At 49.0% G+C, this 27,320-nt stretch overlaps 1 protein-coding gene across 1 annotated transcript in view; it reads right to left on the bottom strand.

Annotated features, from left to right (window-relative positions):
* Positions 1 to 27,320, bottom strand: part of SLIT3 (slit guidance ligand 3) — a 572,899-nt gene that overhangs the window by 120,378 nt on the left and 425,201 nt on the right. Inside the window, exons 7-8 of the mRNA XM_079145392.1 lie at positions 11,005 to 11,076; positions 5,346 to 5,509 (exon numbers count right to left, since the gene is read on the bottom strand). Of these exons, the coding sequence (XP_079001518.1) occupies positions 5,346 to 5,509; positions 11,005 to 11,076 (236 nt within the window). The remainder of the gene's footprint in view (positions 1 to 5,345; positions 5,510 to 11,004; positions 11,077 to 27,320) is intronic.

The following is a 27,320-nucleotide window of genomic DNA, read 5'->3' as shown; positions in this document are numbered from 1 at the left end:
GGGGCTCTGTGGGCCTTGGTGGGCCTCAGTGGGCCTCTCCCGTGGCGGGGTTGAGGTGTCCAGGCACTCCACTGTGCAATGTCACGTCACCAAGTCCTCGCCGGGGGAGCTAACACAGAGCGTTTCCAAGTAGGCCAGTCAGGAAACCCACCTCTCCACCCAGCACACTGTCATGATAAGCTGGCATGTGGAGAGGGATGGGATGGGGACAGTGTCTTTTGGGATAGAAGGAATATCTAGAGGAGCCCTCTCTGTGGGCATCTTGGGCTCCTCATGTGAAACGTGTTCTTAAGGGGACCCCAGGAATCCACGTTGTCCTGAGTGAGCCTGTCCACCGGCAGAGAAAGTGGCCTTAAATCAAGCATATTAACGGACTGGCCCACAATACCCCGAGCCCCCTTTCTAAGATGGTCTACTACTGGTTAAGAAGTGCTTGGGGGCTTGTTCTTCACTGCTTCCATTTTAAGTAAGGCCCAAGCCACCTGTTCTCGAGGTCTTCCAGTGGGACCCGAAGGCTGCCCCAAAAGGCGGGAGGGCGTTCTCGACCAGGAGAGAGAGGTGGGGATGTGGACCCAGTGTGTGTCCCTTCCAGGCCCGTCTTTATCACCACATTAGTTCTGGAATTCCAATCCAAAGCCACAGCCACCTCTGCTGAACAAGGTGCCCTGTCTTTGATGTCCCCTCAGACTCTGGGACCATGCCAGCTGCTGACACCAAGAGCTTTGGGGAATGGAGGCGCTAGCTCTTCCCGCTGACACTCAGAAAGGCCTGGGAGACTCGGGGCACTTAGGGACTGGCAGGAATGAGCTCCAGCTAAGCCTCTTCCAGGGAAGGTGACTGTGGCTGCCGGCATGGACCCTGGGAGCTAGCCTAACCTGCTGACTTCTCCGAGACGGGAAAGATGCATCTACGCCCGTAGCTGGCTCCCTCCCAGCCTCCAGCTCACCCCTGCTCTTCGCCTAATGGGTAAATTGAGGGCGATCATCATGCTGAAAGCACAAGGCCCTGCCCTGTCTGTCCAGATGACAGGACAAAGGTCACCGAACTTCAGACCTAGACGGGTGCACAGAGACCACAAGGAAACAGAGCCAGAGACAGGGGTTACTCGCCAAGGACACTTATTGGCCAAACAAGAACCACCACATTCTCGTAGTGGCTAGTGTTCACTGAGTGTTCACTGCATGCCAGATGCAGCACTAAAGGCCCTATCTTGTTGTCTCACTCGATCCTCCAGAACCCATGTCCAAATTCCAGAATTATCACTTCCCTCACACTGAGGAGGAGACTAAGAACAGGAAGGTTAAGTCAGCTGCCCAAGATCATAGAGCCTGAACAACAAAGTTCCAACATTCAGTCTAGCTCTCCTGCCCCCTCAGCCAAAGGACACCCCAAATGTCTCTCATGAAATTGAAACCCAGAGTGCCTCAGAGTCTTGGGAGGGCGGAAGCGCGGGCTCAGGGGCCAAGGTGGCTCTTGTAAGTTACACTACAAGATGCTTGGAGGCTCTTCTGTTTATTTCCTTCTGTCTTTTAAAAAAAACCACCCAGTAGAGAGCACAGAATAAAATAATCCAGTGGCCTTGTGAGTATGTAGAAATAAATTAATTCCAGTATTCAAATTAAGCCTCCCTACTGGCCTCTGGCCTTTCAAAAGCCAACACCAGACTACAACGACATTGCAGCTGGAGCAATCATGATGGGAATGGAAATGAACGTGATTTAAATACCAGAGGCATGAGGATTTTGGAAATGGCTAAATAAACCTAATAATCTCATTCCTGCAATGTTCAATTATGGTGTTTTAATTAAAAGCTCCTAAGGAGATGGGTGGCTGGTCATGGCTTACCTTAATTATCTTTGTACTTAGTAACTAGTCCTAAATTAAAAAAACAAAAACAGAAAAAAAGACAAAGAAGAAGGGGAAATTTTCCAGTTTACAGGGAGATAAGTGTATTTCATTTTGAATAATAAATGAGGAAGTGCTTATGGAGAGGTCAGGGGGTCAAGCATTGTTCTAGGCACGCGGCACCCCAAGGAATATGAGATGTGGGTCCTTCTGACCACAAGACGAGACTTATGTCCTTATGAGAAGGTATCGTATATTCAAGGCCCTGGGCAGATGAATGGGAAGTGGGCAGACAAATCGGTGGGCTCGAAAACATTCGAAGGAAAGAGGTAATAGATTCGGGAGGGCAAATATTTAATGACTGTAGATTATAAATTAGTACAGGTTGAAACTTTCTCAGATTAAGGAAACATATGGAAAGTAAATCCTAGAATTTCAAACCCAAAATAAACTCTCAAGATGAAAAGGAAAACAACAACGACAAACAAACAAACCCCAAACCTTGCAACTATCATACACGGTCTTTTCCTCTGGTCTGCGTATGTGAACTTTGGTAACGGTCCAGCCTGGGAGCAACAGAAGGAAGGGTGGTCCACGGACTCTTCCAGCCCTGGGCCCGGCCTTCCCCGCAAAACCAGAGCGGTTAACAGAGAAGCTTTTGTAGCAGAGACTGAAGGAAGACAGGTGGTCAAATTGCATAATATAGAAAATACATTAATAAAAACTAAACTAAACATATATCCCTGACCCTGTTGAAAAATTCCCAGCTGTCTCCCCAGAGGAAAAAAAATGAACGTCTCTGGGAGGGAACGGCTGACAGGGAGATGAATTTTGCCCAAGTGAGCTGTAGCGAATTTCTGGGTTAGCTGGAGTGATAAGGAGCCCATTTCCAGGGCTTCTGGGGAAAAGGGCCGGGCTGAGACGGCTGGATTTAATTCAAGGGAGATATCAGGGACTTGGGCAGGCAGGGCCCTCCCAGGCTGAGTGAGATAAAGTTCCTTCCGTCTCTGGAGCCATGCGTTTGGTGAATTTTCCAATACCACTTAAAAGGCCTAGGAAGCTCTTCTTCTTCTGCTTGACAGGGACAGCTGAGAGGAAGCCACATGCAGGATGGCTTAATTGGAGCTCATGCCTCTCCTTCTCCCCAGAGGATGACCTCTATTTTTAAAGAGAAGTTCTCGTCCCTCCATTTTGACTGAAATCCCCCTCTGGTGAGTTGTTAGGGGGGGACCTGGAATGGGGAGCATTTTGCATCTTAAAACAGCTTCGTCAGGTCCATACCAAACACCTCATTCAGAGGCCCAGCTGGTGCTGGCACTGGGGTGCTCAGTGCAAGACTGCAGCCCTTCTCCCCAGCCTCCTCTAGGGCCGTTAGCTGCACACCACGGACGGGGCCTGATCACAGTCTCACAGTTGCCTCGGCAAGTGTGACGGAGGCAGCTCTTTGGGGATATGCTCCTCCTGCACCTCACGGTTGACGGGGGTTCATTCATCACTTCCCCAAGACCATCACGATGACTCTGACCTCTTTAAAAGTAACCCCTACGGTCTTCTAGCTTTGTAACCCACGAGCGCCTGTTCAAGCATTTAGAGAACCTCTCACGCGAACGGTCCCATGAGTCACTCCTCTAAAGTCATACTCCAGGTGAGAAGGTGGAGAGTCAGAGCATGTTGACATCTGAAGTCTGGTCTAGGTTCTCATGTCCTCAAGAAGCAATTTGCTTCATGTTAGAAGCTCCAGAGACCATCATAAGTGATGAACTTGACCACTATCAACGAAGGTGGTGAGGATGTGCCTATGTAACTAATGAGATCCAGCTGCTCGATTGAACCCTCTTGGAGTAGGGAGATCGGGGCATTCGGATATCTGGGACCTAGGAGGGCTTGCCTTACTCCCATAGGTCCTGGATCCTGGCTGTTATCTGGTAAGCAAACCCTGCCAGTCTTGGCAGGAAGGTGCTTTCATGACAAAGTGGCATTCATGGCCATGCACTGCATTAAACTTGGCCCCCACCTGTAATGATGTGTTTTAACATTCTCTCTAATTAGTCTTCCTCACTAGCTCTTGGGTGACTCCTGCACTCTATAATTATTTCTTTCACTGGCACTTATGCCAATATTGCACCTTTTGCCTAATAATTACTGTAATTATAGTCACTATATTTGAATTTGGTGCCTGTGTGATAAACGGTTTTATTATACGTGTTTCATGGGAAGTGATTTCTAAGTGGGCGTCCATAGGAAGCTATTGAGGAATTGCTCAGAGACAAGTGTTTTTAGAGAATAAATAACACGATGAAGAAATAACGTGATGGGAGGAAGCAGCAGAGAGGGAGAGGAAGTGGAATCAGGGGAATTCAGTGCAGGAGTAGGGGGCCTGCACCACTGGCCATCCTGGGGCCTGGTGGCACGAACTGGGCTCAGTAAGCCATCGGTCGTGGAAGGGAGCGAGAGTTTGGAAAGGTGGGGAGAGATGTCAGCTCAGTTCCCTGAGGGGCCTTGCTCCCTCCTGTGCCTACTTCCCGAGCTCAACCTCTGCAGGCTTCAGGGCTCCAGTTCCTGATCTGCACTCTTGGAAATCCGTACACCTCTTGGGGAAACCCTTCCACTGAATATTTTCTTTTATCCTTTTCTTTAAAGAAAATCAAGGGATTGGCTCTACTTCTTTGCCACCAGAAAAAGAGAAAGTTAGTGGAAGCAGAGAATGTCAAGAAAAAGTAAAAGCACACAAGCTAAACTTAGGACCTGGTTTAAGAGCTGCATCCTTGGGGAAGATCTCATGTCACTTGCCACCACCCTTCCCAGAGATCTGAGCCCCTCAGCCACGTGCCGGCGCGCTCCACTCTTGTGAGCTGAGGTGGCAATCTGTGCTCCATTATCATGTCGGTTACTCACAGATCAAACTCTTCTGTTTGCTCAGCACATTTTGTGGGCCCACTAAACTATCATAATTAAGCTCCACTTACAGGCTCTTACCAAGTGCCTCGTATTACACTAAGCGCTTGATCTGCATTATTTCACTTAATCCTCCTATCACACTCTGAGTTATGTGCTATTATTATTTTCATTTTGTAGTCGAGAGGTAACTTTCCAAAGTCACATACTAGCAAGGGGCAGAGCTAGGATTTCCAGCCAGGCAGGGAGAGTCCACGGCCTACACTATCCTGTTTCCAAATTCCTGCAAGCGTTTGGAAGACAGCAATGTGTGCAGCAAGTGCTAATACACCTCCATCACACCTACGTCTGTGTCACACCCATATGACATGTGGCTCAACAGATGTTAGGTTTCCTAGCATCACCTGACTACGGGCCTTGGTAGAAAGTGATTCGTGAGTTCCCTCAGCTTTTTCCGTTACCAGGTGCCAAGTGCTTCTCTCTTTGAACTCCAGAGCTCTTGGCGTCACTACTGTGTATGTGGAGCAACCCATGGGACTACTTCCATGCCGTGCTCTGGGCTGTGGTGCGTGCTCAAGGCCACGGTGAGGGTGGGGAGAGCTCACCTGAACACACGTACTCCTTTTTCTGCACGTCCGCCACGTTGAAGCCCCTCAGGTGCACAGGAGCCATGCAGAGGGTGAACTGGCCAATTGTCCGCCGCTGGCGCAGCCAATCTGAGAGCCAGGCCAGGTGGCAGTCGCAGTACAGGTGGTTGGAGTGAAGACGCCTGGGAGAAGGAGAGACAGCGGGAAGGTGCCATCACACAGTGCTGAGCAGAGTGGACCAGACCTCTGCTGCCCCTTTCCCCAGGGGGCCCGCTTTCCTGTGGGGAAGCCTTTTCCCCTGCACTTTGGAAAAGCAGAAGCCTCAGCCCTTTTATGGCTAAACCACAAATTATCCTCACAGGTAGGGCACATCCAATGAGTGTCTTCAGGGTTCTGGGCAATTTCCATTTCTTAATAGTAATTTCACCCTTTTCTTTCTCACACAAGGCAATCCTTAGCTCATAGAAGAGAGAATGTGACATTATTATGGTGACAATACTGATTCATGTCAAACTTACAAAGGGGTGACTCTGGCAAATTTCAGTACTCGAACCAGCAGGGGTACAGCTGGCTTGAAACATGCTTCTCTATCTCAACGCCCATCTGAGGTGCCACTGTGGCTGAGACTGGTCATTGCCTTTACCTGGCTGTCCTTCATCTCCTCCCTAAGTAGCCTTCAGCAGTCTGTAACACCAAGACCACCTGTGCACATCTGACAGGGAGAGCAGGGTACAGAGACAAGGTACTTTCTGAAGAGTAGAACGTCTCTGCTTCCTATTCAAATGAAGTGTTCCTGCCCCATGGCAGCGAGCCACAGTGATCTCTGTGATTCCCTCCCTCTCTTGCCAAGTTCCATTCCAGCTGGTATATTTGCTATTCTGACTGATTTAGGTGCCTCTGAAAAGATTTCCTAACCAGTTTCAGGACTCTGGCTTTTCTCCTCTGGGAGTCAGGAATCCAGATCAATTTCTTGCCCTTGAGTAAGATTCCTTGGAGGGATCTGCCTGTTGCACTGCTGAGGGAATCCCAGCTGGTTGACGTTCCTGTGCGTGGGTTGAGAGGCAAACTCAGGACCTCCAGGGGCTACTGAAGTTTCTTCTTCAAGGTCTCTCTATCAGGGATCTCCAACTTCCATATTTCCTAAGCCCCTCAGTCATTAGAAATAGCGGTGGGTGAGTTTAGCAGCATTAGACTTGGATTTCTGATACAAATGTCAAATGCCTGATCCTGGACATGCTAATCAGCCAGCAGTTATCTTGACTTTCAAGTGCTCTGTGTCAAGTCTGTTAATACTGAGTGGCAGCCCAAAGGAGTGGCGCATGCCATCACTATGCCTACCGTGGGAGAGCTGAAGGGCTCTTGACCACGTTCCACTCAGTGTAAGGCCGATGCTGCCAAACACTGGCCAACTAACAGGCTGCATGCTGGCAGGCCTCCTGCCACTGCATGGTCACAAGTCCCTGGCAGGCTGGAACCACGGGGGTGGGGCCTCATTTCAGACTAAATGAACCCAGATCCCACTGGAAATGCAATTATTTTTCTGCTAAAATCTATGTGAAGCTTTTTATGATTTTGTTTTTAAAATGATTAATTGTGATATTATTTTCTTTTGTAAGCTGAGTGCACTGTCAGAAGCTTCTAGTCCTAGATCTGGTGACTTTTTGGGATCTAAGCCACTTTCCCCTTTGAGTTCCAGAGTCAGATCCCCTGCACTGAAGCAAGCGTGGCTCCCTCTTAGCCTGGACTCTGGACACAGGTGTAGCAGTCGGGAAGTGGGTGGGAGACCAAGTTCTAAGCTGATGGGAGGACCTCAGCACCAGGAGGGAAAACAGACTTCTGTCTAACTGTGAGCATGATCTCTCTGTGCCAAGAGCAAGGGAAGGTGTGGTGGGGCACTTGCAGCTGGCAACTACTTCCTCAAAGGCAGGACAGAGAGGGGGGATCCCAAGCTAGTAAGCTCCCCACAGGTATCAGTGCTGCTCAGGGAATTGGTAGCCATGGGATAAGGTGGGACATAGGGCAGGCTGCGGTGTACCTGTTGACTCAGAACCATTTCATTAGCTTGGTAATCGTGTGGAAAGGCAGTTGCCCTATTTGGCAGCGAGGTATGGATGCTAGGGCTGAGGAATTCACTGTGAGGCGGTGAGCACGGGGCCCTGAGGTGGATCAATGTGAACAAGTTCCCGTCAAGTCCAATTGAGGGTAAGAGATCAACAGAACAACAAAAATGAGGTTTGGGCAAGTCAGCTCCATACTTAGCTGATTAACTTCTGCAACAACCAAAATGTCAGTGTTTCCCTTTTGACAGCTTATACTGGGTTGGTTTTTCTCAATCCTGGCTGGCCAGAAGTAAGCTGCCCCTCTCCTTGACCTTGCTACAGGTGTTCCAAGCCCTTTGTCCATCTCCCTAGGAATTTGCCCCTCCCAATCTCATCTCTAGGGAGTTCTGTACTGAAGTCTCTGAGCTGATGTGGAGGCTGTGCAAAGCCTCTTGTCAAAGGCCAGGGCAGGGAACAGGCTCAGTCCCCTCCCAGAGGAATGGTGCCCACTGGAAATGCCAGAAGAGTCAAGCTGATGGATCCCTCCAGCCACTTTCATGTCATGTTTGGGAGATCAAACTGAGCAATACCACCCAAAATACTACTATGAAAAGAAAGATGATTATGATAGTCATGACCCTTGAGCTTGGACATTGCCAGGAGTAGTTCTAGTCCTCTTAAGTGAGAAGGGGAATCATTTCAATTATTCCAACAGTTCTGGTGGGTTGTGATGGTGATGGCCTGGGGGATGGTGGCCTCCGTCTGCCTGGGGCCCTGTGGGCACTCTGGTCTCCTCCTCTGCTCGCCTGTTCTGCTTTTGTTCCTGCTCACTGGTAAGAGCTCAGGCTCTGACGTCAGATTGCCGGAGTCGGATATGGCTCTGTGCCTTCAAACTCTGGGCAGTGATTTAACTTTGGACCTCAGTGATATCATCTATAAGGTGGTGGAGTTAATGGTGCCTCCTTCCTAGGGTACCTTTGAGGACGGAAATGGGAAGGGCTTAGCACCAGGCCCGGCACACAGTTAACCACCAGGTGGATGGTTGCTATTATTGAGATTCCAGGGGGACTGGCTCTAGACTTCAGACCCTTCCCGACCTGTGGCCCTAGAGTTTCTTCTCTAGATGCCAAGGTATCAAGGTGGTTAGGTGCTTCCTGCACACGATTCTGCAGTTTTTTACCAATGGACACGTCATACCCCCTGTTGATGAGACCACCTTGCAGAACATAAGGTGAATGAATACAAATGCCAATTTACAAAAGGTGCCTTTTAGCCACAGACACTAAATTAAATTTCCAGCAAATCCTTTTAGAGAGGGTCAGTGTTCTTTTTCTATAAAATGTGGCTTTCTGAATTCAATATAAAAGCTTTCCTTTGGAAATCCCATTTATGACTTCCTTCCTCTCTCCTCCTCCCTGCTCCTCCACCACCAGCCCCCCCCCCCAACACTTTAATTACAGTGAAGGGGGATTAGTCAGCTCATCTCCAGGGAGTTCTATACAGAGCCATCTCTGAAATTAAACTAAAGAGAAAATGGCAGCCGGCAGGAAGCAAAGAGAACAGACAAGATTGATTGATTGATCTGAACTTAGAGATGAATGTCCAGGACCCTGGAGAAGAATGGCAACAAAAACACAGAGATAAAGCCATCCCTCCTCTGTCTCCTCCCTAGTGCACCCCAAACAAAGTACCCAAGGTCCAGGTCTAGCCACCTGCCCCAACTCCCATGGAACCAGCAAGCTCCATTATTGCTGCTCCTCAACTGAAAGTAACAGAGACGGAAAGTATAAATCACAGAGGGAAGACTCCCCAGGAGCGGGGCTGCTGCTTTCTGCAGGTGAGAGTCATTTTTCTTCCATGCGCCCACTTGTCTGAGGTGACACAGGCCCAGCATCCTGAGACTTGCTTTTGGCTTCTTGCCTGGGAGCCCTGGGCTACACATTTCCCCAGCTCAATTGTGGTTTGCTGGGGACTTTGAAAAGACCTTTGAAGACCAACTGGCTTCTCCTTAAAATTCTACGAATGCAGCATCCCACTCTAAGGGGTTGGGAAAAGGACAAATTTTCCTGGCTGAGTTATGCTATTGTGTAAGTGATCACAGGAAGAATATGGAGAGAAAAGATGGAAGCTGACCTCAAACTGTTGTTGCTCTTTATAATAACTGTATTTGTTGTGTGCACACGAGGCACTTCATATGTTCAAGTGCTTTTCATTTTCATAAGGACAATGAGGTAAGCATTTATTAACCCATTTTCTTGAAGCACAGAGAAGAAGAAATGTACCCAAAGTGGCAGAGCTTGATTTCCACCCAGGTCAGCCTGACATCAAGTATGCTCGCCTCCTGAGAGGGCTCTGCACGCTTCCTTGTGAGGTGCCCACTGGCCTTTGCTTCACCCTCACTTGAGATGAGATCACGTTCTCTCATGCAACAAGCTCTCATCTCTCATGCAATGGCTCTCACAATACAGGAGCATTAAAATCTCTTGGGGGGGCTTGTTAAAAACACACTGCTGGATCTTTCTCCAGGTGGGGTGGGGCCCGGAGGTCTGCTTCTGTAACAAGCTCCAAGTTGCCGATGCTGCTAGTCCAAGGGACCCCACTCTATGGATTTTGGAATCTCACGTATTCTATGGTGCTTGGGGTCATAGATAAGCTGGTTGTTGGGGATGTTCAGTCTAGATTTCTGGATAAACAGTGTGATGCTAATGCTATCATTTATATTGTTTACTCTCTAGCATGTGCCAGGCGTGGTACATATGTAACTTCATCCAGCCTCATGTTGTCGCTGTTTATAGAAGAGGAATGCCAGCTCTTTGCCTTGGCCCCAGAAGCACTGGAAGCTCCCACGAGCCGGCTCTTCCCTGCTGCTGCCATGCAAGCGCCATTGAGGCTCCACCAACACTGAGCTAGCGTCGAGCATGAAGCTCATTGGAAAGAGCAACAGAATCCATCTGCAGGGAAACCTGCAAAGGCATTCTGGCTGAGAGCTGAGGGGAGCTTCCACATAACTCGGGCTCTAGAGTGGCTCTCGGTTCTGGGCATCGCGGGGAAGACCTGCCTTGCACACACACCCAGAAGTCTTGACCCTGTCCAAGGTCTTAAAGAATCATCAGTGCATTCTAATAGCAGATTATCATCCAGGGAGCAGGTGAACAGGGGGATGCGGTGGGTGGGGTCTTGGTGGGGCAGAGAGAAGGGACAAAGACCCCTTCCCTTCCACCATTTCCAGAGGGAAAACAATCACAGGCACTGGCGATGCAACAGAACTGTCCACGGCACATGACATTAACCAAGCCATGTGAATCATTATGTCACTGTTCTGCGTGTTCTATGACAATGTCTGATTAACAACTTTTTCTATCAAGGTGAGAAAACTCAACAAGCACAGTACAGGGAGAATCCCAGAGGCTCAGGGTCACAGAAATGAGACTGTCTGTGCAGAACCGTGGTTCAGAGTCAAGAGGTGACACTGTGACCCGTCTCTGCATCCGCCCTCGCTCTCCGGCTCACCCATGAGTTAATAGCAGGAGATTTGGAATCCAGGGACTGTCTGCCCAGGCGAGCTGGTAGGTTCTATCAGCACACTTTGGGCAGTAGGTAGGGAATGGGCAGGGGAAGAAGCGGGGACCTGTACTCACAGAGTCCGGATCTTCGGCATGTGGTTGAAGCTCGTGACCAGGATGCGGCTGATGTTGTTGTTATTGAGGGTGCTGTGGAGACAGAGGGAAAGGACAAGGTCAATGAGGAGCACGGCAGGAGCACTGAGATGTTTCCAGAAGGTGGGGGCAGGGAGGGTCGTGGCTGCCAAAGGGACGGAGAGCCAACAGCCACGGGCCCATCAGCAGAGCAGCTGGAGGCAAGAGACAGGTCTCTGGCTGACGAGACTCAGACCGACTTCCTTATTCACAAGGCTCCTCCTCCTGGTTCCGCCCTCTCAGTACGGGCTTATCCATCCTGAGTCATTTCCTGATCCTACTATGTGCTGAGCGCTTCATTAGAATGACCCTAATTCTTCTAAGGACCCAGCCAGTGACAGTTACCATCCCCTTTTAGAGAGAAGGAAACAGATGCGTGGCATTTTGCCTCGTAACGCACAGACTCACAAAGCAGAAGCTGGTGTCATAGGCAGAGGCACCGCGAGCTGCGGTCACTCCGGCAACTTTAGCGAGCGGCTAGGCACTGCGACGGTGGAGCTCCGCCTTCTCCTGCTTTCCTTTGCCTCGTACACGTTCTATCTGCCTCACACATGATGCCACGTGAACGGGCTTTCCTTATTTTCCAGGCCCCCACGAGCACATCTTATCTCAAGTGAGTCAGTGGGTTCCACGAGGAACTCCATCTTGCTCACGTCCGTGACCACAGACGGGCTCCTACAGTGACCAGTACTTTTGCACAAGGGAAGGTGTGAGAAGGGACAGAAGTCAGATTGCAGAAGAATGAACTTAGGGGACAGGCGATGAGTACTGCCAGGCTCTCCCTCCTGGAGGGACCCATAATGGAAGCTGGAGGGAAGCAGGCAGCCAAGGGGGCCATGCAGAGGCCCATGGTGCTCGGCAGCAGGGGCCGTTTCAGGTCAGCGAACTCAGGGACTCCTTAATAGGGAGGCAACAGTCCGTGGACCCACACCTGCCTCGCTGCACCCCAGAGAGCAAAAGCTGGCCATAGCCCTTGCTACCAGCATGGTGGCCCTTGCTCCTGTGGCCTCCCTTTCTCTTCCTCTTCAGGGCCACATCAGACTTCTTTTGTCATCAGCCCAACTCCTCTCATCCTCTCTTGGCCTCGCACGGGTCCCGGCTGGTCCAGGAAGGAGCCTTCCTTTGGAGGCTTGGCTGGTTATGTGCACTTCTGCACTGGCCACTTAGTGGACATAACATCTTCCTCCTAAGTGCCTGCTACACATAAGCTCTCCAAAGGTGGCACATTTTCTATGTTGTGTGTGACTACAGCCCCAAGGCTTGGTCCAGACATGGTTCGAGTTGAGTCTGACTGCTCCCTAGTAGTGCAGTCTTGGGCAAGTTAGCAACATCACTTATCCTAGATTGTCTGTAGAAGGCACCAGGTACTTATAGACTGGGAAAGATTTGGCATATAGTATGTGCTCAGTAAACAGGTCACTGTTACTAACAGTGATGGGGAGAACCCAGTCCTGTCCTGGTCATTGCTATCCCCTACCCCCACCTCTACAGAAATAGAAACAGCGCCACTGAGCACATAGTAGCTCCTGGGCTCACCCCAGCCACCAGGGGGCCCTGCACAGAGTCCTTCTTCAGTCCCTTGTGACTCTGGTCTAGAGTGGGATTCTAGTTCTCACACCCCCCACCCCAGATGGTTCCTCTAACTGCCCTGGTCTACTCGTCATTTGCTTGGCCAAAATAAGACCTGGAGGGGCTGTTTACCCAGAGGCATAGCACCTGATTCCTGTCCCTCCCTCATGTTCACTGTGCACCTATCATATCTGTCCCTGTGTTGGGATGCAGGATGGTAAGAAGAACACGCAGACCTAGTTTACGTGGCTTGCTTCTGCTCACTCTGTGACTGTGCTGCTCTGTCTCTGAAGAGAGTTGGCTTTTTATGAAGTTGAACTTACTTAGCTATTTCGTGTGTGTGTGTGTGTGTCGGGGGTGTCTCTCCTGTCTCTGTGCACCCAGGAAGCCTTATCTCATCAGACAGAACAGAGATATGCATCACTCTGCTCAGACCAGACTCCTGCGTAGGATTAGGAAAGCCTCCAGGACAGAACTAAGGCTTTCTTTTCTTCTAGCCTCCACACCTGGGGACATTTAGGCAGGTTTGTCGACTGACTACCAGACAAACATCTGAGCATCTCTTTGTCTCTGAAAGACAAAGAGCCAGAAGCCTTTGCTGAGGAGGGACTATTTTTGGACCACGCTGCTCACCATCAGGGGGAGTTCGAGGCCCAGCCCTAATTAGCTGAATATACGGTACAGTTATCCATGGGCTTCAACTGGAACTGCGTCTGGCAGTCGTTGGGCAGTGATGACTTATTAATGTATTACTACACTGATATTTAAATGTGAGCCATAATGAGAGCTATAAAACATTTACGATAATAGCAATTATTCCAGAACCAAAATGACTAAACACAGTATTCAGACTTTCATGATTTGCAGCTCGGGGCTGGCCAACCCAGAGGTGTCAGAGGGTGGCTAACCTCATAGACACCGGTCTCTCTTGCAGCTACAGCTTCTGTTTCCCTAAGAAATAGATTTATTTTCTTTCTAGCCCTGGAAGCTTTGCCATGAAGAGAGCACTGTGCTCTCTCTGGTTTGGGGCCTAAGCGGCTGGCATTCAGCAGAGGAACTGCCATGTTCCCAGTGCAGAGCTGCTGAGCATGGGTCCTGGTTTAGTCCAACTCGGCCCCTGTCAGCCTGTGTCATTATGGGTCACTCTTCACCTGCATTTCCTCCTCTGTAACAGGAGATGCTAGTAACCCTGGCCTCACAGAGATTCAGTGGAGATGGAATGAGATGAGATGATACTAATAGTCACCAACATTAACTGAGAGCTTCCTATGTGACAGACAGTCTCTGGCTAAAAGGGTTCCATGTCCCATCTCATTCGATTCCTCTGGTCACCTCGCCAGGAGGAACTTCTGTTGTCCCCATTCCATGGATGAAGCAAGTCGTGGGGCTGAGATTTGAATTCAAGCCAGCCTGACTTCAGGAAGGAGACCTGTGCCTGTCCCCTCTTGCTGCTGCCATAGAGGACCATGAACTTAGTTGCCTAAGTTTGCTCTCTGACAGCCTGGAGGTCATAAGTCCCAAGTGGGTCCCTGGGGCGTCAGGAGGAAGACTTTGATTCCTTGCCTTCTGCAGCTTGTAGAGGTCACTCACATCCTGGCCCATGGCCCTTCCTGGGCCACTCCATCTCCTGTGAGCTCATTGTGATCTCCTGCCTCATCTTACGAAGACCCTGGTAATTGCATTTAGAGCCTCCCAGATAATCTACCCTCTCAGGATCCTTAGTCACATCTGCAAGGTCCCTTTCGCCATTGAACATAACATTCAAGGTCCCAGGAAGGAGAACACGGACATCTTTGGGATCCATTACCCACCAACCACCAAACCCCTGAAAAAGACACATAAAGCACTTATGTGCGGCAGTGCTCCTGGGCAGCGCGCCACGACCATGAACTAGGGTTCCCGAGGCTCGGGCTGCTTCAAGCTGTGGTTTACGTAGCTTCACCTTGGTCTATTGGTACTTGGAGCAGGCTGATGTAGGGTGACCGTCCCCATTTAAAGATGAGCAATTTGCAGCTAAGATTCCTGCCCAGGGTGGACCCTGAGCTCCTGGTTATTCTTTCTCTACACATTCCCCCCGATGTACCCACTGTCTCCTGCTTCCAGAGCTTTCCTGTCGTAGCTGCCCGGGCACACAGGGCTAGGGACGCCTGCACAAGCCTCTGTTGCCTCTTGTTCTGTAAACCTTGCTGGGAATTTACCAACGTTTGTTCCCACAGCGAGACCATTCCTGCCACCCCATTGGATCGCTGGTCCATGCGAAGCCCTGGTCACCTCATCAACCTCATCTAATTTACCTCCATCCTCCGGAGGAGCTTTTCCAGTCTCAGTGTCTACCTTTAACCTCATTCTTCTCATTTGGAGATATTTTGAGAAAATATGCTCCCCTCCCAAATTATCCAGGCACTAGTCGGAAGGTTTTCCCTAAGAAAATACCCTTCCTTCAGGATTTTCCATCAGCTTTCAAGCTCAAGTTCAGGATCAGATTAATTCTATAAATTTCAGGACTGTCCAGCCTCCTTTTTGTCTCTTGAAAGGTATTGAATGGGCATTTCAGCATTAACTAGAAATAAAGTTAATTCTCCTCCCTGTGCACTTAGAAAGAGAGTATACCTACCTCCCACTTCTCCCTTATAAATTTCTTGCTGCTTATAAATACTGTACTTATATTGAGGCTAAATTTGACCTGTGTATTGTCTAGTTGCCCTTTGCTTTCTCACGATTGCAACATAAATGCCTAATGAAGTGACTGTTTCCCATGTTAAAATGATCCATTAGGGCAGTGCCATGCCTACCAATGGATCCATTCTTTCTTGATGGTAGGACTAGGAAGCGTGGGTCAACTTTTTTCCAGGCCACTAAGGATTAGTGTACGTATCACAGCTCCCGTAGTGCACAAGTTGAACCCTTGTGTCCTGGAAGAGCTGGCATGTGTTCAGGCTGCTCCACTGCACACCTGGGTGCCATGGTAGGACAGGGGATCACAGTCATGGTAAGTGTATGGTAATCATGGTGGTGCAGATAACGGTCCGCTCCGGGGACTGGCCAAGTGCTGCCCACAGGCTAGACCCCAGTCCATACAGCCTGTTCTTATCAATAAAGTTTCACCCATTCATTTCCATACTCTGTCTTAGCTCCTCTGAGCAGTTATTACAGAGACCATACAGCCAGCAAAGCCTAACACATTTACTATCTGACTCTTTATAGAAAATGTTGGTCAGCCTTGGCTGCTCTAAAACTAGGCTGTTCAAGTTCTGCCTTTGCCAGGGAGTAAGCCTAACATGCTGGCCAGTCGTAACTGTTCTGAGAGATAAGCGGACGCCATCAGAGTCTTTCAGAACTTAAAAATAACAAGCAAAAAACCCCCCAAAACCATTTTTAGGCAAGTAGCAAAGCTGGGTTTCATATGCAAACTCTCCGACTCTAAATCCACAGCTAGGCTACCACACCAGGCTCCCACCTTGGGAGACAGGTGCCACTGTGTCCACAACCTGCAAGACCAGGATAGAATCAGACTGGTACAGGAGCTATGGCCTGTGAATCATGCTGGGTCTGGTGTGGAGTGGACTTGGGCAGTGGGCCTCCAAGTAGGGTCCCCAGACCTGCAACTTCACCTGGAAATTAGAGATGCATGTGTTCAGCCCCCATCCCTGACCAGACTTCTGTGCCAGAGCACCCCAACCTGTGTGTTTTAATGGCCACCCAGAGGATGCTCATGCAAGCTCAGGTTTGAAAACCATGGAACTAGGAAAAAGCTGAGAAAAGAATCTCTGCACAAGTGTGGAAGAGATCAAGAGGATGCCCTTCTGCATGTGGAACCCATATGTTGTTGGTGGCAGGCACAGTGTCTTCCCGCTCAGGAGGGGGGTCAAGCTCTGAGGTGGCAGGCAGCTTTCAAAGGAGGAGGCTGAACCACCCCTGCAGAGCTCCAACATGGCTTCTGCCCTGTCTCTTCTGCTCCCGCTGAGTGCCAAGGTGTGGTTCTCTCTTGCATCTCTCAAGACAGCCATCTTTGATCTGGAGGGGCTACGACCAGCTACAGCCACGCCACCCTGGCAACCTTAATGAGGCTGACATTTCCCTCTGTCTCCTCCGATTAGGCCATCGCTTTATCACTGTGCTTTCTTGGCTCTGGGTGTAATCTGCGTGTTGTGTGTCCATAACACCATGTAATTGGCTCTAATGCAACAATATTATCTGTGAGCATGTATCATATAATTGCAAAAGCGGGCATCTGCAATGGGTGCCATGGCAGCCTGCCAGTGTGCCAACCCTCCCAGGTACTCTTGGGATCCCGCCTCTTCCCCCCACACAGGTGAGGACCCAGACTCCTCAGGTGAGATAGACTCTTTTGGCAGACGAGCCCATTCATTCTGTCTCAGGCAGGATGAGTTCTCCCCTCGGCTAGAAAGGCAAGGTGGCTACCTCCTTGATGGTCCCAGGAAGACTCTCAGTGAGTCATCAGTGGCAGTGGCAATCGGATATCTTTCTAAAGTGATCCTGGACACGTTCTGACCTGTCATTACACCTGTGAGCGTCCAAGGCCAACACTCAACCCTGAAAGACAGAATCCCCTCCAAGAATTCCTATGTTGGATTCCGAGGAGAGGACACAACTCAAGTAGGCAGAGTCATTCCCGAAGAGCAGCTGAGGGTAAACGGGCCAGCCTGGTGGCAGTATCCAACGGCTGGCATGGGGGATGAAAGCACAGGGTTCCAGCAGTGTAGGAACCTAAATGGGAGGAGGGGGCTCCCTGCTGCCCCTAAGCTTGGCCCAACAGGGCAAGAGAAATAAAATTGAGGATGCTTTTCATCCTCATGGCTATCCTTAGGTGCCAGCACAGCTGAGCACTTTCTACACATTATCTCATTTAATTCTCCCTATAACCTTGAGATTCTATCATTATTTCCTTTTGGAAGCCCAGCAAGATCAATAAACTCTGTTCAGCTTACTTACACTGCTATGGAGGCGTGAGACGCTATTCAAACCAGGGAGGTGAGATAACAGGACTTACATTTGTAAGCATTACACTAAACTGCCTCATCCAGCCAGGCACCGTGGTACATACCTGTAATCCCAGTGACAGGCCAGAGCATTAGGAGTTCAAGCCAGCCTCAGCAACTTAGGGAGGCCCTAAGCAATTCAGTGAGACCCTGTCTCTACATAAAATATAAAAAAGGCCTGGGGATATGCCTCAGTGGTTAAGCTGCCCTGGCTTCAATCCCTAGCACCAAAAAACAACAACAAAAACAAAACTCCCCAAAAAGAAAACCAAAATACCCCCAAAACAGCAACAACAAAAATGGCCTCTTATGGAATTGCCTTCAGCCAGACTTCGCCACCCAGTCTCAGGTCTTCCCAAGGTGGAGGTGAACCTCGTGGGAGTGTGGGGGACGGAGCCTCCACTGTCCCTGATGCTCAGAGGCAATGGCATCACACAAGCCCTCTCTGCACCAGGAGCAGGAAGCCTCAGCTCAGGCCATGAGGATGGCGGTAGAGGCCACACAGAAGAAAGGACAACTGTGTCGCAAAGCCTTCTACGGTCGGGGTTTGCCCATCTGGTCAGTGTTTCTGAAGCCCTCACGGCCCTGGCTGTTGGATGGGTTGTTGGGATTTTTAAGAACACGCTGAGGAACCTAGAGTACTTGGCAGAGTCTGTCTTTGGCTGTTTGGAGTGGGCAAAATGGGCCTCTGGGGGCAGGCAGGCAGGAGGAACGGGAGAGCGGCAGGAGAAATGAGTGTGCAAGCCGCCTCTCGACCGTCCATCGCCTGCTCCCCACAAGGGTCCGGGTGCCGCGCATTGCTGAGTTCCTTGATCTCCCCGTGGGCCATTTAAATTAAAGCTCTTAACCACTGTGCGCGTCCATAATGAAAACAACCAATGCCGCGCTGATAGCCCATCACTCTCCACCGCTAGGAGAGAGAGCGAACTCACGAGGGGCCTTATCACTGACGGATAGCAGTCGGGCTCTCGTGTGACACCTCAAATTAGCAGCCAAAGCAATAACAGCTGGGGTTTTTGTCTCAATATTTGTTCCCGACTCTAAAGTGATTTGGCACCGGGTGAGCGTTATTTTTAAACACACAGCTCTCACGGCCAAGTAACGTTTTAAACGGCCTCCAGGTGTCATGTAAAATCTACAGAAATAAATAAAAACAATCAGCTGCTGATATGGGCCTTTGATGATATGGATTCCTTAACAAAAGGACTTGTCTTCCGCTCTTCCTTCATTCTGCATTCACATTATGACAGGCCCAGATCTGTCTCCACCCACTGAGCACAGCCTTGGTGTTTAGAGAGAGAGAGAGAGAGAGAGAGAGAGAGAGAGAGGGAGAGAAGATGCTTCTAAAAAGTGTATCAAGTGGAAGATCAAAAGAGGAAGATGAGCCCTCAAATCCCACCATGGCTCAGATCCCTGCATAAGCTGGTGTCTCTGGTGCCCCGACAGGGGAGAAGTCCTTATCCACTGAGATGGTCACACAGAGTGCCTAGTGGTGACTCAGAGGTTCAAGTGCCGTCCAGGGGCTAATGCTCCTTAAGTGCCATCTGAACAAGAGGGCCTCCATCCTCTGATTCTCTTTTGCTGTCTACGGGATGGGACTCTGGGCGAGCTCGTCTCCTATGCTATTAGAAACTAGGTGGCTGCCTGGGTGCCAAGGTACCCGCAGTGGGCCAAGGAGGAAAAGGCGGCCTCCCGCTGTGTAACTGGACAGGCGCGTTTGCAGTTACGAAGGGAAGAAACGGACAGTCTCCCCTCACTCCACGGAGGCCTTGCCTGGCATGAGAGGAAGGAGGCCGATGCTTTTGAACTCTCTGACATGCATGCCAAGTGCCCACCAGTGTAGTGTCGTTTGGATGAGGGCAGAAAGCCTGATTTGTGCTTTCTTTAGGCACAGCCTAGCTCAATGTCTGCCATGTAGGAAGACTTGATAAATATTTACTGAATTGGTTTGGTGAGTTTCAAAATATGAAGGGTCATGTTTTTGGCATCTTTTGAGAAAAATAAATTTCCACTCAGTACAGCCTTCTGGGCTGATCCAGGGGCATGGACTCAATTGCCTATGAAGTGAGTCTTGTCACATAAGTGGGCTGTGCAGGGACATAGTAAACAGCCTTCCGAAACGGGCTAGTCACTTCTCATTCCCAGAAATTGTGCTAAGCTGGAACGTGGGTGCAGTGTGGCCAGCTCTTCCTTTTATTTCCCTCTAAGGAGAAAGTGAGACATCTAGAATTTTCATAGGCAGTCTCCCAGTTTTTTAATATTGGAAACTAAATCACCTTACGAAACAAAATCCACAGATGAAACACCTGGAGGCTGGGTTTGGCTTGGCTGTGCATTTCTGGGGTCTGAACCAAAAGAATTAACAATTTGAATCAGAAAGTTAAATATACTAAGACAATCAAGGCATTTTAGTGGCGTTCTGGTAACGTGTGGTTAGAACCTGCCTTTGGCACTGCCTGTCCTGAAGGGCAGCTGCCAGCCGAGGTGGGCTGCAGGAACCTACTACTCAAAGCAGCTGTGTTTAAACAATGAAAAGCCACTCCACAGCTTTCCCCTGTACCATCATTCCTAGGTGACAAAGGGCCCTGAGGAAGTGTCGGTGTGGGAGGGACAGTCTTCCCTCCGGGCAGTGTCCAGCTTCTGCATGCCGCTCATCAGTGCTGCGACTACACATTTAAGGCACTTCTTGTGCATGGTTCGGACCAGAGCCCCATCAGAACTGCTAGCAGAAAACCTGCATGGGGCACCTGCATCTGCTGCTCTTGGGCCGAGATGCCTGAAAGGTCTTGCTTTTACCCTCTGACATTTGCAAGGGAGGGAAAATCACAGGGTTCTGGGTGCCATCTGAACCTTGGCCTAGCGGGGCTCATCAACAGGCGGGGGCCCTCAGGGCTTACTTACTGGGTCTCTAGGAACCACTGGTGGCTTGGAATCAATGGTGTGGTATTCCTTCTCCTCTAAGTTTATCCTCTGACTGGGAGTAACCTGTTAGGGCACTGGGTGGTCATCTCCCAAGCAGGGCCATGTGCCTGGAAGGCCGTATAAAAGGAGGGTGTTGTCCTCAGGTTGAAGCCAAATGTTCCCTTTGGCAAAACACTGGGGATTAAGGGCTGATGGTACAGACAGGACATAAAGGCTGGCCTCACTAATCTTTGTTTCCCGTCTGCTAATACAGAGGAAAGTCAGGCGGCAGTAAATAGTATTAGATAAAGAGCCGAAAGACCTGTTTTCTGGGCTGATTCTTCCGTGAAATTTTCCTACAGTTACAGGCATGTCACTTAACCTTTCTGGAGAGTTTCTTTGTTTTAAAATGAAGTGGTGGAATCACTTGACCTCCAGGTCTTTCCAGTTCACAGTTCCACTCTCCAACTCCAGCAGGGTTGGTGCTGACTATAGTGGCATTGCTGGATTGGGAGCAGTTTTCCAAAGGCCAGTTGAAGTGGTCATGGATGCTCGGATTCACCCAGCTCTGCACAAAGGAAGGACAGCTGGCCAAACTCTCCAAGTCGCCAGGCCCCACTGCGCAGCACTTGAAAGTAGTTCTGCATGGGCAGCACCTTTTCTCTCTCTGTGCGGCTACCTGGCTCAGCTTGCGGGCGTTGTCAGAGGACTGGCCTCCTTGACTGTCAGCCAGACGAGTCCAGCCACGGAGCCATGTTCCCACCCAGTTGACTTTGTGGAAGTCATTTGCAAGGCTGAGTGGAGTGAATCATGGAGATCAGGAAACTAACTCATGCAGAAAGGACTTGGCTTCGGTGGGAAATGGTTTTAATAATCACAATCTGGGTTTTATTAAAAATGAGTCTTTTGTGGTTAAATCTAGATGTATAAATTAAGATAGAGGAAGGCACAGAGAGGAGGATGAGCAGAGTGGCAGATATTTCAATGCATTTACTTTTAGAAAGTGTTCTGTTTAAACTTCCTGCTTCTTACTAGATGCCTAATGGCTGGAGAGGTGTGGAGCAGGGTGCATGGAGAAGCGGGCTTGGAGAGAGCTGTGGAGATTTGCAGAGGGCATGCCCTGTCCAAAGGGTACACTGGCCGCCACTCAGTCCTAAGCCTGTATTGTCCAATGAGGTAGCTGTGAGCTAAACGGGGTGATTTAAATTTAGGTGAATTAAAATTAGATGAGATTTTAAAAATTCAATCTCTCAGTTGCTTGTGCCCCACCTCAAGTGCTCCAGTCATGTGTGGCTGGCAGCTACCATACTAGACAGCACAGGTACACAGCTCCTTATCACAGAAAGTTCTGCTGGACAGTCCTGCCAGACAGACAGGCCAGGGTTGTCACAGCTTCTAGATATTCAATGGAAGTTGAACTTCTGCTTTTGTATAAAATCACCTGAGTTTTTAATGTTGACAATAGCTTCAATATTTTTAAAACATGTAGGACCAAAAAATGAAGGTAAAACTTGGTATCTGCAGGTTTCATTCACTCAAACATGGGTTGGGGGTCTTCTGATTGAATTATAAGTCAAAAGAAAATGGACTCTAGAGCTTTTCTATGATAAGTGTGAAGAGTTCAAATACGACCAAGAAGTGGGCTCGCTTCCCTTTGTCCTGTCTCCTCCCCTCTTGTACTCCTACCTCACTTCAAAGCTAGGAAATGGAAAATCAGGAAAAAGTAGGAATGCCACTCCAATTGTCCCCAGCTCCAGATCTCCATCACCTGCCTCCCGCCATCCTTCCTTCCATAAAGCCAATTGAAAGAAGGAACCCAATATCCTGCTTGAGTTCCAAGACCTTGCCTTTCAGGACCGAGGTCTACAGAGGAAGGGATTCTTGGCCGCAGGTAGGTTGAGCCCTCTGATCTTGAGCTTTCTGGGTGGAGATGAGAGCAGCCACAGTGGGCAGGTTTGGCTGTTCAAGGGAACATGGCTCCCAGGCTTGGAGAACCCTCAGAGTCAAGAGATGAGAGCTGAGCCTGGCGAGGCACTCAGTGAACACGTGCAGACTCTAGTCTCCAGAGCCACTGCTGGTCACTGAGGACACGGAGAAAGAGCAGAGGCTGACACGGGGCAGAGCCCTTTCCTGACAGTCTAGTGGCACCTCTCCCAGGGAACTGGCATCTCCCCACCGCCTTCTCAGCTCGACCCTGACAGAAAACTCTTGGGAATCTTTTTTCAAAGATACAGAGCAATTTTTTCCAGTTTTAAACCAAAATGCTGCTCCCAAACCAAGTTTGTCAAGTCAGAATTTCAGTCCAGAGATGGGGACCTGAGGTCTACAGTCCCTGGGGACAGCAAGACCCCCACAACCCGACTCTTCTAAGTACCACACAAAGGAGAAATCAGCTGATTCTAGACCCTTCATTGCTGAAGAACAATTCAGTGATCTTTGCCACACTTTCTCTCCCAGGAATGCACACCAGTACATTTTCAACCTCAGAGACTAAACCAGCTTTTGGTTAACAGGGATGTGAAATCACAAGGTATCCTTGGATTCTAGGTACTTTAGAGGTTACAGTTCTGCTTCTTTAAATGGGAAAAATGGTTTTAGATTTCAGAATAACTTTTACTTTTTCCTTAAGCTGCTCTTCTCAAAACTCAGCTAGTCGTTTTAGGAGCATAACCATCACCAAACCCAGGAGTGGGTGACTTAGGTGTGCTGTGTAGCATGACTGTCCTAGCTCTCTGGGGCTGAATGGAAGGTGTTTTCCACAAGGTGCAATTTAATCCTGATTGTTTGAACAAATCACAATTTGCAGCAAAGTATCACCACCAACAAAAAAAATTGTATTCAGGGATATTTTAAGACTTTCATTAAGCAATGACAATTCTAAATTCAAAACTATTTCATGACTAAACACCCTGATTCTGAAGCCTGTTGAAACCAATAAATTGTTTGCAGGTCCCAGAGAAAACCAGGTGAATGAAACATTTGGTAAATGAATGAAAATGAATCTGGTCTGTTAGAATACACCAATTTTCACTGTTGCTCTGATTTCATTCATTATTAAAAGGAAAAGAAAACATGTAGCCAGAGAAATACAAAATGAAAGGTAATGTGAAGGATTCTCTGAGGCAGGGCCATGCTGCATTGTTCAACATTTAGCCCTGGGAGGACCACCACCTTAATTTTGTTCAGGACCGAGACTTGACAGAAGCTCTAGAGGGATTGGGGCAGGCAGACTTCCATGTGGTCAATTACTTTCATCTTGAGCTGGTGCTGAGTGCTTTAACTGATCACCTACTATGTGCCAGGCTTTGTGAGATGCTGGGGATAGCAGCAGCGCAGTATTTACCAACTTCAAACCCCATGGGTGCCCTGAACGGGCATTGGCTGTGGGCGTGGGCCAATGGCATCTCTTTAATCCATATGCCTGACCTGAGGGTGGGGGTGTCTCCATGTTTCAATAAGGAAATGAGCCCTGAACACCAAGTCTGCTGGTGTTGGACTGGCTGCCACTTTTGTGGGCACACCCTAACATCCCAAGTTCAACTTGGTTGTACCTCTGCCTGCCAGTGGGGCAGGTTTGTGGAACTGCCTGTAATGCTGGTAAGCTGAACTTTGAGTTTAGATTCCAGCACCCTATTGATTACTTTCCAATAAGAAGAACCAGGGGCCCTGAATTATTCAGGGTGTTCACTACAGCCAGTGACCTCACAAACCCATACACTTACTTTGACGGCCTGCGTGTTCTGGTGTATGTACTTCATTTTTTTGGAGCAGCGTAGTTAAGTGTAAGAGCTCAGATTTCAGGTAGAACTGAATTTGAGTACCTGAAGAAGAGTCCCTACAACCTGCAAGTGTCACTCTGGGCAAGTTATTCGACTTCTCTACGCTTCAGTCTCCTCACTGGTAAAGTGAGATTAATAGAATCTCCCTTGTGACATTATGATGAGGCTTGAGATAAGATGCTGCCCTCTAAAGTCTTATCACAGTGTCTGGAGGATGCTCAGACATGGAGGTAGGTGCTCAAAAGTAGAGGAGGCTCGTTCGTGGAGGTGGGAATGCTATTGATAATATACTAGCAGTGACCGCATCGCTTCATTGTGATATATTATCATCACGTCACCATTATTTTTTGTTAATCAGAGGATCTGGTTCCACACCCAGAAGGTGGTTGGCTGAAGTAGAAGACAGATCACCATTTGCATTACACTCTGGACTGACAGTGTCCCTGAACGTCCTAACACCTGGGGCCTAGCATGGCTCATCCAGGACACCCCCTCTATACCAGGAGAGTGAGCCCCCTTGTCTGCGCAGAAGTACTGTTGTCAATTTATTTTTACTGCCATTTTCTCAAATCAGAAAAGGGCTTTCTTCTCTACTCACTCTTCCAAGTCTCCCTGTGGTGCTCAGGGTTGGACAGCATCATGCACCCACCTGGGCATGGTTGAATTACAACTACCCTTCAAGTCTGGTTAATTCCACCACTGCTTTAACTTGGGGATGTCTCGTCTTAGGTGGGCTGAGCGGGTACTGCCCAGTGTACCCGGCAATGCAGGGGTCTGTTGCAGGGCAAAGGGACAGTTCTTGTGATAAAGATTTGGAATAGGTTCATTTCCTACATGTTGCCTTCCTGTGCATAAACCTAACTGCAATCATTTTAAATCAAAGGGAATCTGGAGGCTACCTTAGCTTTTGAGAAGAACTTTCCAGAAGATGAGACAAGACACATTCCTTATTGCCTCTGGGGTGTCCTCCCTCAGTTCTGGGAGTCTTGGACTCAGTTGCTCAGCTCTCTGTGAGCAGCCACTCAACAATTCTGGAAAGTGCTGGCTCAGAAGCTTCATTGGCCACTCTGCTAGATGCACAGCATGTCCTTGCTTCTTGGATGGGTTCAAGCAGGGTTCCCTGGACTGGCAGTGAATTTCAATGAGAAGGGGTCGGAGGCAAAGAGGAGTCACACACCCCACCTCAGGAGGGTAGGTGCTCCCCAGCCATGGCTGACTGCTTCAATGTGGAACTGGGGTCCCAGTGCTCTGGGGTTTTTGAGAGAAACTGGAAATCTGAATTTATATGTAAGCGATCCCAAGTTTTAAATATAAAATGCTAATTTCAATTTTTAAAAAACACTCTACAGGACAAGAAAAAAACATCTCATCTGTGGGCACAGTGTAGTCTGTGGTCTGGTTTGCAACCTCTGGTGTTGAGAGAAGACAGCTGGATCGTCCCCTGATCCTGTCATGCACAAGTGTTTGCTCTCCCTCAACCTGCTAAACAATATCGAAAACTTAACCGTGGGTGGGTTCTGAAAGGACAAACTATGCTTGGAATCTGGGGATTCTCACAGCAAGACCCTTCTGGACCGCAGGATTGCATGGAGACACCCTCTGTGGGCAAAGACATGGAATCAGGAATCTGGTGTCCCAGATTCTTGTCTCTGCTGCAGTCAACTTACTGTTGACCTTGGGCAAGTCTAACCAGGGCCAGTCAGGCTGGGTGAGCCCAGTGAGGCACTCAGGGTACAGAACGTTGAAGGATGTGTCTCCCTCCAGTCCTGGCCCTTCTCTCTGTGCCTTATCTGAACAATAAACCAGGTCATTCTGGAGACACCAAAGGTCTTTCCAGAATCAAGCTATTATGATGTCTGAATTTCCAAAATTGGTAAGTGACATAAACGGGGGCGAAACCTTCCAAAGAGTGGTCATCAAGAGACCTGTTGTGTCTACATGCAATTTAGCTGGTCCCAGTGATTCGATAAGGGCAGGAGCTGGGAGCATTTTTAGGAGGTGCTCCTGACATCCTGGGTCTGGCATTTTTGACAACCTATCTTCTGAAGTTCAATTTTCTACATTTAGTTGGGAGACAATGTCTGAAAATACTTTTTCTTCTCCTGCAATGCTATTGAAAAAATTAATTACATATTTCATTAACTAGGTTTTCTCATTTTTGTTTCATTTGTCCAGTGCTTGCTTTCTCTTTTTTTTTTTTTCCATGTATTTTTTCCCTCCATGCTGGTGGACTGGACCTGGTGTAATTGTCAGAATACCTGACTGTTTCTAGCCTAGTGGGCAGGGGCTAGAAACCCCCAGCTCAGAGCACCAGCACTGTGATTACTGACCATGCAAAGTTGGGAAGAAAGTTGTAGCATATGCGATGGAGCATAAGCATGATTTGGAGAAAACCTAGCATGTGAATCACAAAGTGCATAGAACAGGTGGAAACGAAAGGGCAATAATTTGGGTGACATAAGGTAGTCTGACTCAGAAGCCTGGGTCCCTCAATTAAGAATCATAAATGCCACAATATCAAGGCTGTATTTTGGGGATTCTGAAAAGCAGAATTCCCCCACTATTAAGTGTCAAAACCAAATGGCAATGACAAGAAGTGAGACTAAATCATCTCTGCAACTATCACGTAGGACAGTGACGAAGCAGGATTCTCTCCTTTCCCTGCAAGTCTGGTTTACCTTCTGTTTATGGGGACCTGCTTGCTATGTAAAGGGAACGGTAAAGGCAATTTTGCAGGCTCGTGGGAGGTCCCAACACAGGGCACTGACAGCTTGCCTAGCTCAGTTCTTGGAGGCCAGTTCACATCATCATCCTGTATCCAGCACACTCTGACCACGATGGCTTTGGCAACATGGACCAAAGAGGCATCTTGCTACCGTGGTTAACCACACAGGCTGTGTCGCCTAGTAGGTGAGCAGTTGCTGTTTCTCTTAGGTGAGCTCCTCCTGTACGAGGAGGGATGGCACAGCAGCTCCGTGGGGTTGTGAGGCTGCAGAGCAGTGGCGCATGT

Source organism: Sciurus vulgaris, assembly GCF_902686455.1.
Source record: "Sciurus vulgaris genome assembly, chromosome: 6".
Classification (NCBI taxonomy): domain Eukaryota; kingdom Metazoa; phylum Chordata; class Mammalia; order Rodentia; family Sciuridae; genus Sciurus; species Sciurus vulgaris.
Note: the sequence above shows the minus strand (reverse complement) of the source record. Positions and strands in the feature narration are given on the sequence as shown.